Genomic DNA, 12526 nt, shown 5'->3' with positions numbered 1-12526 from the left:
AGTTGGGACGTCTTGTTGAAGTTGTACAAGACATTGGTAAGGCCACATTTGGAATACTGTGTACAGTTCTGGTCACCCTATTATAGAAAGGATATTATTAAACTAGAAAGAGTGCAGAAGAGATTTACTAGGATGCTACCGGGACTCGATGGTTTGAGTTATAAGGAGAGGCTGGATAGACTGGGACTTTTTTCTCTGGAGCGTAGGAGGCTGAGGGGTGATCTTATAGAGGTCTATAAAATAATGAGGAGCATAGATCAGCTAGATAGTCAATATCTTTTTCCAAAGGTAGGGGAGTCTAAAACTAGAGGGCATAGGTTTAAGGTGAGAGGGGAGAGATAGAAAAGTGTTCAGAGGAGCAATTCTTTCACACACACGGTGGTGAGTTATCTGCCAGAGGTGGTAATCATAGAGGCGGGTACAAGTTTGTCTTTTAAAAAGCGTTTAGACAGTTACATGGGTAAGATGGGTCTCGAGGGAAATGGGCCAAATGCAGACAATTGGGACTAGCTTCGGGGTTTTTAAAAAAACAAGGGTGGCATGGACAAGTTGGGCCAAAGGGCCTGTTTCCATGCTTTAAACCTCTGACTCTATAACTTGAAGCTGTGGCAAAGACAGGCACATATTTAGACAACACGTTCCAGAATTTGGAAGAGAAAGGTGGGTTGGCAGTATGGAGCTGTTTGAAAGGATGGGTATTAGGACTGAGGAGGGGGAAATGTGAAAGCAATTTCTTGGCTGACCATCTGGGAGTCGAGGGAACTAGTTATACGGCCAGGTTTCAATCTTAATCCATCAATCATCCTGATTCATTGCCGCTGAAGTTTCCCCCTCATTTTTTTTCCCAACTCACTACTCTACCTCTTTCTCCCTCGACTCAATCTCAACCTCTGACCACTTGGTTATTTTGCTTTGGCTTGTTTACATTGGTGATGGCTCCAGATGCATTTCTCTTTCAAGATCCCACCTGTGGGGGTGCTCCAGTTACCCCCAATTCTAACTGTCCCTTCTGCTCTCAAGATCCTTGAATGTATCATTACCCTCATGACAGTTTGAATCCCTTCTGTTGTGTTCCCTATTCCTGCTACAGCACTAAGATGGTCCTAATGAACATCACAACTTGTATGGCAGATGCGAAATCCCTTTTTAATCTACTCAACCTTTTTGAGGCATTTGACATAGTTAACCACACCATCCACCTCTACTGTTCTGTCATCTGCTCTTGTGTTCCAATCCTATCCCTCCCTATGTAACCAGTGTATCCCCAATAATGCCATTTTTATTCCTGTGCCACATCGTCAGTTCGTGTCTCGAGTTGCAGAATGGTCGTCTGTAGGTATTTCTTTAGCCCCTGTTGTATTCATCTACATCTGCACCTTTGTGATACTAACCACAGGCTTGGAGTCATGTCAGTTCTACACTTCCACCACTTTCCTTGACTCCACAATCACCTGTGTGCCAGCAGAATGATGTCTGACGTAAATCTAGAATGAGCCAGAATTTCCTTAAACCACATCAGAAATTGGAAAGATACTTAGTCTTTGCCACAGAAATATTTGCATGTATATTTTTTTTAATGACTGATTCTTTACAACCAATAAATTATTTTAGATGTATAGATGCTATTGTGATGTAGGGAACGTGGTAGCCAAGTCATTAAGAGCAAACTTCCATACAAGAGAGAAAAGACGCGATCATCTGTTCTGGTGCTATGGTTTGACGGATAAATATTGATCTGGACACAGAGAAATCCCCTGTCCTTCTTTTGAAATAGTGCCCCAGGGCCACAGTTCAACATTTCATTCTGAAAGATGTGAACTCCACTTTTGGTTTGATTTATTATTGTCACGTGTATTAGCATATAGTGAATAGTATTGTTTCTTCCGCCCTATACAGACAAAGCATACCGTTCATAGAGAAGGAAACAAGAGAGTGCAGAATGTAATGTTGCAGTCATAGCTAGGGCGTAGAGAAACCCTAATGCAAGATAGGTCCATTCAAAAGTCAGCAGGAAGAAGCTGTTTTTGAGTTGGTTGATACGTGACCTCAGACTTTTGTATCTTTTTCCTGACGGAAGAAGGTGGAAAAGAGAATGTCCAGCGTGCATGGGGTCCTTAATTATGCTGGCTTCTTTGCCGAGGCAGGGGGAAGTGTAGATAGAGTCAATGGATGGGAGGCTGGTTTGCATGCTGGATTGGGCTACATTTACGACCTTTTGTAGTTTCTTGTGGTCTTGGGCAGCGCTGGAGCCGTACCAAGCTGTGGTACAACCAGAATGAATGCTTTCTATGGTGCATCTGTAAAAGTTGGTGAGAGTCGTAGCTGACATGCCAAATTTCCTTAGTCTTCTGAGAAAGTAGAGGCGTTGGTGGGCTTTCTTAACTACAGTGTCGGCATGGGGGGGGACCAGGACAGGTTGTTGGTGATCTGGGCACCTATAAACTTGAAGCACTTGACCATTTCGACTTCGTCCCCATTGATGCAGACAGGGCACATTCTCCACTATGCTTCCTGAAGTCAATGACAATCTCCTTTGTTTTGTCGACATTGAGGGAGAGATTATTGTTGCTGCACCAGTTCACCAGATTCTCTATCTCATTGTTTGAGATCTGACCCACTGCGGTGGTGCCGTCAGCAAACTTGAAAATCGAGTTGGAGAGAAATTTGGCCACGGTCATAGGTGTATAAGAAGTATATGTAGGTGTATATATAACTTTTTTGTTAAATAATTCACCTTCCACAGCGCCTCACCCCACTACCTCTGTTAGATTGAATTTGGCTACGCAAAACCTTGGTTCAATTTAGGTCTGGGTGTCTAACCCCTAATCCTTTCAAATCAGACATAATGCCCTCCTCTACACTCCCATTTTTCTCTTGATATACTTATTCACTCTTTTCATTACGTCAAGACTATTTCTTGAAAGAAAAGCTTGCATTTATATCGTGCTTTCCACAACCAGTAGACACCTTGAAAGTGCTTTACAGCCAATGAATTACTTTTGAAATGTAGACACTGTTGTAATGTAGGAAATTTAGCAGTCCATTTGCACACAGCAAACTCCCACAAACGGCAATGTGATAGTGACCAGAAATGTTTTTGTGATGTCGATTGAGGAATAAATATTGACCAGCACACTGAGAATAACTCCCCTGCTCCTCTTTGAAATGGTGCCATGAGATCCTTTATATCCACCCTGAACAGCCAGATGGGGCCTCACTTTGCTGTCTCATCCGAAGGATGCACTCGGCTGGGGAATGGAGAGTAAATTCACCTGATGATGTACTAGCCCAACAAGAATTCTGAAACTTTCTGCTAACTACTGTGGTTTTTTATAATTCAAAATAGGAATCTTTTTGTTCTGAGATATCAAGCACCGTTGTAAAATGATACGTATTGATTGAAGAGCAATTCTTTCTCTTTATGTTTGGATCTAAACCTCAAATATTGGGTTCCATACTTAGCATGATGTCACTTGGGTTTTGGGGGTCAGCGGGGATGTGAGGGACTTGCACTAACAGCAATGTTACAAAGAATAAACTGTACAAGGTAACATGGATTTTTGATTCTTATGAATTCCTGCAGACCTGCCTAGGACTGATCAGATTTGATTAATTACCCACTGATGCTTATTATGTCTTTACTGGAAATAACCATCTAATCTGGTTATTTCCAGGACGAGCAATCCATATAACTGTAGTCAATCAAACCTTTAAACCGGTTAATTCTACAATTTTGGAATGTTAGATAATGGTTGGGAAAATAAATTGATATGTTTGCCAGTCACTCATTCGTCTGGTTATGAAGCTTAACATCTTGAGTGTTGACAGTGGGACAGCTAGTGATCAGATAAGCGAATGAGATGAAGGGTCATGGCTGCCATTGTGTGGTTAAAAGGGAAGATATTTATTTTCGAATGATAGTACAGTTAGTTGACCAGTCCAATGATTCATCAAATGCTAAATTTCTTTCCTACAAAGGAAGCAAGTGGTAGGTAGCAATTCAATTATGGTCATCACAAATAATTTCTTAGTTTAAAAATGAGCTTTAGATGCAATTTAATTTTGTATTCCAGGATCGTCATAGACAGATTGGGTTTCTTCAAAGTTTGTGATTTAATTTGTTGCTCGGGCTACATTGCCAGTCAAGAAAAATACATTTATGTGCATCTTGTTTCAGCTCTCAGAAATGGATCAAGGCCTTAAAATGTTGAATTTTCAATAAGCACCAAAGTCCGATTTTACTTGTATGATAGCACAACAGAGTTTGAGATGAATTACAGGTATCTTAAATTGTTAGATCCTCAACTCCTGCATTGCTATAACTCAATGATGAAGCTCGAGGAAAATCCTTTCAATCAATCTTTCACTAACCTTGAGTTTTGTCTGCCAGCATATTGTACCTGGCCCTCTGCAATAGAATCTGGAGCAAATTGGTTCCTTTATGGTTGAGGGGGAATTTGCATTTGATGTGTCTCATGTTCTGACTGTGCAGCTTTATTGAAGTGTAATTGAGTAAAACGTGTGCCTGTATCTATAGCAAATCTTGTACTATATTGCCAGATGATTCCTGTTAATTGAAATAATGCAATTTAGTTGAATCAAAGTCTGATTAAAATGATGCAATTGCTTAAGTATATCTTTTAATAAAAACTTGTAAAATTGTGGCTTTGATTATTACTGTCCACTTCCCCAAAATAAATTATTTGGGGAAATGTTGCAGGTAGGCTACAGTTAATTTGTCGGTTGAACAATTGGAGAAGGGTCCTGCAACTAAGTGTTGGCAGAGTAGTGTAGGCAGCTGTGGCTTGAGAATGAACAAAGCTTTTGCTTGTTTTGATTTTGGAGTACTAGGTGTGACATGGAGTGCACTGACTTTGTGCATCAAACTGAAACCAGCCCTTAGTTGAGTGAAGTGCTTATTGCCCATCAGAACCAAATACACAAATTTCAGTAAACAATTTCAGCAGCTTAGTGATAGGAATCAGTGGTGAATTGAATATGTGAACATGTATCTGAATGCATGATGAATTCGGAGCAGGAGTAGATTGTCCAGTCACTCGAGCCTGCTTAGCCATTCAACATGGCTGATCTGATTGTGGCCACAACTCAACTCCATTTCCTTCCGACACCCCCCCCCCCCCCCCCCCCCAATACCCATCAAGAATCTAATTGGACTTTAAACTCCCTTGCTCTCTGGGGAAGGGAGTTCCCCATATCTCTGTCTTAAATGGAAGATCCCTTATTTTTAAATTGGTATGTCCCACCAGGGGAAACATCCTCTCATCATCCATCCTGTCAAGGCCCTTTGAGATTGTGGTTCAATAAGATCACTTCTCATTCTTCTAAACTGCAATGAACACTGGCCTGATCTGACCAATTTTTCCTCCTAGGGAACTCCTAGGAAACAGTCAAGGGAACCATCTCTGAACTGCTTTTAATACAATTATCATAGAATCCCTACAGTGCAGAAGAAGGTCATTCAGCTCATCGAGTATGCACCGACTCCGTCAGAGCATCTTATATGGGCCCTATCCCCATAACTCCATGTTTTTACGCTGCTAATCCCCCCCATCTGACACATCTTGAGACAACGAGGGGCAATTTAGCATGGCCAATCAACCTAACCTGCACATCTTTGGACTGTGACTGACTGAAACTGGAGCACCTGGAGGAAACCCACAGACATGGGGAGAAAGTGCAAACTCCACACAGTCACTAAGGCTTGACTTGGGTCCCTGGTGCTGTGAGCCTGCAGTGCCGCACTGTTCCTTCTTGCATGAGGCCATCAAAATGATACACAATACTCTTGTTGTCTCATCACTACCCGGTACAACTATCGCAAAATATTCCGCTCCCCTTGCAATGAATGACAACATTCCATTTGCTTTTCTAATCACTTGTTGTATCACCATTTGGTATGGATGGGCAGATAGCAAGGATTTGGCAGGGGGCCGGGGGGGGGGAAGCATGAGGGAAAAAATGGAACTGATGCTGTGGACAGTGCCACAGCAACAGCTCCATTTCGAAATGGAGGTGGGAAGACTCAAATGTCATTCTGAACATGATAAAGCGAAATTTACAGCAAGTCTATCCTATAGACACAACTTTTAATATGGCCGCCTTGGGAATATATCTTTGGTATGGAATTAAAATACTAAAAATCCTGGCTATCTGTGCGTTCCAGACTTCCCTTTTTCCCTCACTATTGACCATGCTTTCAGCTGTTTAGGCTCAAAGTCCTTCCTTGCTCCCTTTTTCTTGAGGGCACTCTTTAAAACCTAGTTCTTTGAAAAAGCTTTTGGTCACCTGTACTGATGTCTTTGTTTTAGTGTTAATTTTCTTGGGTTATGTTTCTGTGAAGTACCTTGGGATATTTTATGACACAAAAGGTACTGTATAAATACATGTTATAATGAAGAGTATTAAGTCATACCACGCTTCACATGTAAGAGATTTATTTTCCGTCTGACATACTTGACCTCATAAATATATTAAATTAGGAAATATATGGCTTGGGAGAAGCCATTCTTCTTTGCTTTGAGGCCAAGTAATTTTCTGGTTGAGTGAGAACAACCTGCCTGTTAGGACTCTTCCAAGGTTGAAAACCCAGTTCAGGACTTCGTTCAGAATCTGGACTGACAGTCCAGTACAGTAGAGTGAATGCTTCGTTGTTGGGTGTTCTGTCCTTCAGATAAGACATTAAACCTCGTCAAATAGATATTGACACTATTCAAAGCAGAACAGGAAGTTCTCCGTGTCCTTGCCAATGTTCGTCCCTCACACAATCCCACACAGATATATTAACTTGTCATACTTGCTGGACCTTTCCGGATCTGTTGAGTTTGTAAGACAGTCACTGCCTTCGAATAGTAATCCATTGTGTGACATGCTTTAAACCATTTCACTGGTGCACTAAGGTGCTTATTTGTTCACATCGATTGTAAATATCATCATTAGTGTACAGGTGTCATTTTTCCCCAAAGGTAGTCTGTGTAGCCTTCTTTCACTGGCGTTGACTCACATTGCACTTTAGTTAACTTCTCTGATAGCAGGAATCTTGAGTGCAATGTTGAAATGTAGACGTTGATCAACTTGGTCAAACGTGGGTTGCATTAATGCTCAATTAGATGAAGTTTGATTTGGTTCAAAACACTTATTCCAGAGCAAAGGGATTCTTGCAGTCATACATATTATCAGAATGGTTTTGTTGAATTGGTACAAATTATTTCTGCATTGTGTGCAAAAAATGCCTCGGATGGGTTTATAATCCTGCAAACATTGATTTAACTGCACAAGAATGTAACCTGATGAGATTTGCCTGTGTTAACATGGGTTTTTGGAGATCTACACAGAATGCTTCTCCTTTGCACTAGTATTCCTTTATTGGAACTAAAATTGACTCTAGCATCATGTGTTTTTAGTAGTATTAGTAGTTCAAGACAACCTTTATTTTCCAGTTCCTTGCACTAATAATTGGGTATGATTTATGTGCTTCATTAGTACTTCAGTTATGCTTGCCTGCAGCTGGGCAGCTCGAGAATCAATTAGTCTAATAAAATATGTATAATATTTATATAACATCTGTATGTTTTGAAGTGTATTCATTGGTATCATAGGAAATAGCAGAATCCTATTTGCACATGTAACACTAACTTTGTTGTACATGCTGAAACATTTTAATCCTGCAGGTGGAATGACTATTTTCTGCTAATGTCTGTCATGACTTTTGAGCTGTGATTGAATGTATATTAGGACATAATATCCAATATTTTAAAAATATGGATGTCATAAGTACAGCTCGGAGGCCTCAAGTAAATAAATGACACCCTTATTTGTTTTTTCTCTTTGACAGGGAGAGACACTTTTATAGCACAGGAAATCATGATAAAGTTTTAAAAAGTAAAGTTGTCATGGCTTTCCATCAAATTTGGCCATCTTGTTTTATTGGGCTCTTTTTTTTTCTCCTGTTCTGCCCTTTTACTAAGGCATTGCTTTTACTGTGTTTAATTCTGTGGGTGTTAATTGCCCTCCAGTAGCTGCTCATACTGTGCGAGTTTGCACAGAGTGCGGCAGGCTATTTGATCAGGGAGAGCACTGTGCAAGTCTGGTCTCCATCTCATCCACACTTCACACTGTGTGAACCTTTCATCAGTGGCCATTGTTTCATGATGAGGTTGGGAATTCTGATTTTTGTTTTCATCCCCATCCCCCAACCTTGCAAATTACCATTGCCATTTTATAGTATAGTAGTTGCGCTCCTAGCTGAAACCAGTCAACTTAAGTTGGAGTCTTATTAAAACCTGGTAATCAGATTCTCGTAGGGCAGAGATGTATTTATTTATTTTAAATTAATCAAGAATGACCTAAATGTTAACTTCAGCTAATCATTATGTAGCGCTAAGTAATGGATTTTTATGTGTGAGGGATTTATATCTCCATATTGCATGGAAACATAATGTATGTCCTTAATGTGCAACTACTTTTCAATTGAAAAACTATTGGCTGTGTCCGACAGGTTGACTTGAAGGATTTATAAGACATGACAAATGTATTGCTTGTTTAATTGACCAGGGCAATTATATTTGATTGCAATACACTACCAATTCTTAAAATCTGCCGTTGAGTTAATATTGATGACCTTTGAGAGATGCAGTTCTTGAATGCTTTGACATCAAGGAAGCTTGTTATTTCTGCACATAGGAATGATCACTGCAGATCTGCTTATGTATGCTCATGCAGAGCAAATAATCAGATCATCATGGGGAATGAATCTGATTGAAAACTGTTTAGATCTTTTGAGGTGAGAATCTGTTGTGATGGGCAGTGAACCACTTTGGGCTGCTCTGTGGATTGGAGTCATCAATCTTCGGTTTATATTGAGCTCTATTGCTCAATATTTGAGGTTTAGAGCTGTCAGCCTTAATGTTGTTTTAAACTGTAGCAGACAAGATAAAACGAATAGAAGGAGCTGCAGAAAGTTTAACATCTAAAGACTGAGCAAGCAGTGTCTTTGTGTAGAATGTAGAGAAACTGATCTTTCACTGTTAAACTGTTTGTAGTTCGTTCCCCCTTTGTAATTAAATGAAACGATTTGTTGGCTGAGTCTTGTCTGAGAAGATCTCTGCTCTCTGCAGAGAAGATCTTTGCTCTCTGAGGACAAGAAAATTTTAGTGATATGTTCCAGCTGCTGGTGTACAGAGCAAACATTCCATGTTATGATCTGGATTTTACTATCCACTACCTGGATGGTGACAGAAAAGGAAACACCTCAGATCAGTTAAATGTGAGTGGCCACCATCTAAAGGCATAGTACCAGTTTCCACATGTTTGATACCCAATTCTACCTCACCACCACCTTTCTAAAATGCCACTGTCTCTGAACTTTCAGACTGCTTATCTGAAGTAGATTTATTTGTCACAAATAAGGCTTACATTAACACTGCAATGAAGTTACTGTGAAATTCCCCGAGTCGCCACATTCTGGCACCTATTCTGGTCAATGCACCTAACCAGCACGTCTTTCGGACTGAGGGGAGAAACCGGAGCACCTGGAGGAAACCCACGCAGCCACAGAAAGAATGTGCAGACCTGCGCAGACAGTGACCCAAGCTGGGTCCTTGGCGCTGTGAGGCAGCAGTGCTAACCACTGTGCCATGCCTCACTGGATCTGATATTCAGCACTGGATGAGCAAAGATTTCTTCCAACTAAATACTGGAAATCAAAGCTATCCTGTTCAGTCTCTGCTGCAAATTTTGTTTCCTGGTCACTAATTCAATCCCTCTTTCTGGTCACACTCTGAGGCTGAACTAAACTGTTTGTAAACTTGGTGTTATATTTGACCCCAAACTGAGTTTGTTGGCCACATACCTGAGCCACCTCAAAGACTTCCATTTTCACAACTCTTTGTGACAGCTAGTCTTGGTTGCCCTTATGCACTCCTGGCTAATCCCACGGTCTATCTTTTTATAAAATTCATGTCATTTGAACCCTGCAGCCTGTGTCCTAACTCTGTGAATTCTGTTCACCCATCTCCCCATGTTTACTGATCTTTGTTGGTTCCTGGTTAAGCAACACTTCAATCTTGAAAATTATCATCCCTGTTGTCATGTCCCATACCTATTTGCTCCACCCTACCAGCTAATCGAGATATCTGTGCCCCTTTAATTCCAACCTCTTGAGCATCCCTGATTTTAATAACTCCACCATTTGGTGACTATGACTTCACTGCCAAGTCAAAAATTCTGGAACTTTTTCCGACAACTTTCTGCTGCTCTTCCTCTCCTCCCTTTTAATTTGCTCCTGGGTGGCATGGTGACACAGTGGTTAGCGCTGTTGCTTCACAACTCCAGGGACCCAGGTTCACTTACCAGCTTGGGTCACTGTCTATGCGGAGTTTGCACATTCTCCCGGTGTCTGCGTGGGATTTCCTCGGATGCTCCAGTTTCCTCCCACGGTCCGAAAGACGTGTTGGTTAGGTGCATTGGCCATGCTAAATTCTTCCTCAGAGTACCTGAACAGGTGCCTGAGTGTGGCAACTAGAGGATTTTTCACAGTAACTTAATTGCAGTGTTAATGTAAGCCTACTTCTAACTAACAAATTAAAACTTTAAACCTCGATCTTTGGCAAAGCTTTTTGTCATCTGTTCTAATCTCTCATTATGTGGCACGTGTCAAATTAATTTTGTTTAAATGTCCCTGTGCAGTATATTAGGGTATTTTCTTGCACTAAAATCATATATAAATGCAAGTTGTCATTGACATTTGGCATAAATTTCTCAATTACTTCAGTAATTTTCTTGTGATTTATAAGCAAATTATAAAGAAGCATAAAACCTATGGAAATTAATTGACATTAATCCTGTTAATTTTGTTCCCTGGAGCTCTATCTGAACTAATTTTTTGTTTCTTTTTTTTTCCTGTTCTAGTTTTCAAAGATCATTACCCAACCTGTTCTTTATGGCTTCTACCTAGAGTTGGTGATTTTCAGTCCCCAGTCCCTGGAAGCTGAGTTTACAGAAGGTTGAGCTCCGTAGCGATGAAGAGCATTGACCGCAAGAATGCAATCCAAATCTTGACCAGCCGAGAACGTGGCTCTCAGGAGCTGGGCTGTCAGAGATGCCTGGAGGAACTGGTGGAGGACAAGACACGATGGATGCAATGGGAAAGTCAGGTGAGCAAAATTGCAGCCCATTGCATATTACATGGGATTACACAAGATATCCAGAACAGAAACTTGCCAATTGGCCCAACCATTCCATTCCTGTGTTTAAGCTCTGTGTTTGAGTCCAATCCCACCTTTGATCCAAATCTACCATTCCACGTTCTCACCACTGTTTCAATGAACAATTTTATCCTGAATGCTCTATTGGTGACTACCTCCTCTTGATGGCCTGAAGTTATGCTCTTGCCTGTAAGTGGAAACCATCTCTCTGTATCCACTCTATCAAAACCTTTCATTTTTTTTAGATCACTATTAAGTCGCACCTCAGCCTTTTTTTTTTGCCCGAATGTTTTTCTGTACCTTGCAAGCACAGCTAGTAAGGAGCAGTTTTAACCCCGTGAGTACCGTAGCCAATAATCAAAAAAGCATATTATAAAGTTAACAGTCAAAATGGGTGGATGTCCTTGGGCCTTTACACACTTTTCCACTTTACCAGTGGAAGCTGGGTGGAAACCCCATTTATGCACATAGCTATATTTTTAAAAATCAATTTTTTCCCAAAGGTTACAGTGGCAAAGTGAGAAAAACTGCCAAAATTCACCCCTAAAAATGATTAATTCTGTCACAGCAATAAAGAACTGCAATAAGGTCTTTTACGTAGTCACTAGTTTGTGACGTGGCCCCAACATCCTGCTGTTAATTATAGCATACATTTTTTCAGCACTAGCCAAACAATGTAGAATTTTGTGACCTGAAAATACAACTTTGGTCACATCTCTGTATGTAGGATTCTCTTTCCAAGAGTTTGTGAAAGCCAGTGTGTTGAAGACTAAATATTTGTTCTAGGCTATATATTCGTGCTCCATATTAACATTGTAATTGTAATGTCCTAACTATGCTTGGGGTTGTAGGTTTTTAACAAAAAGGAAAGAACATGGTTTGCACACGTGGATTCAAACTAACGTCAGGGTTTATTGAAAGATGTTCTCTGCACTGCAGAGTACAAACTGAAAGTAAAACAGCAGCCTCTGCAAACACCCTAATAACGACATCCTATCATGTGGTCAGCTCTTAAAGGAATCATGCAATGCTTTTAAATAGATAACAGTAATTATATAGAAACTAGAAGCAGGAGTAGGCCGTTCGGCCCTTCGAGCCTGCTGTGCCATTCATCTTGATCATGGTTGATCACTGAATTCAATATCCGCCCCCCCCCCTCCCCAAATTCCTTTCCCAAGAGCTATATCTAATTGCTTCTTGAAATCAGTTGTTTTGGCCTCAACTACTTTCTGTGGTAGTGAATTCACCACCCTCTGGGTGAAGAAATTTCTCCTCACCTCCGTTCTAAAAGGTTTACCCCTTAT

General features: G+C 40.7%; 1 protein-coding gene across 7 annotated transcripts in view; it reads left to right on the top strand.

The window, feature by feature from the left end:
* LOC144498775 (activating molecule in BECN1-regulated autophagy protein 1-like) overlaps window positions 1–12526 on the top strand; it is a 409078-nt gene that overhangs the window by 17490 nt on the left and 379062 nt on the right. For 5 of the 7 annotated variants that reach the window (XM_078220422.1, XM_078220420.1, XM_078220423.1 and 2 more), the window contains one exon: window positions 10927–11171. In XM_078220422.1, coding sequence (XP_078076548.1) covers window positions 11037–11171 — 135 coding nt within the window. In that variant the 5' untranslated portion in view covers window positions 10927–11036. The remainder of the gene's footprint in view (window positions 1–10926; window positions 11172–12526) is intronic. The other 2 variants (XM_078220425.1, XM_078220424.1) reach the window with 1 other exon arrangement.

Source organism: Mustelus asterias, chromosome 9, assembly GCF_964213995.1.
Source record: "Mustelus asterias chromosome 9, sMusAst1.hap1.1, whole genome shotgun sequence".
In the NCBI taxonomy this organism is placed as follows: domain Eukaryota; kingdom Metazoa; phylum Chordata; class Chondrichthyes; order Carcharhiniformes; family Triakidae; genus Mustelus; species Mustelus asterias.
The sequence above is the reverse complement of the archived record's forward strand: the minus strand, read 5'-3'. Positions and strand labels throughout refer to the sequence as shown.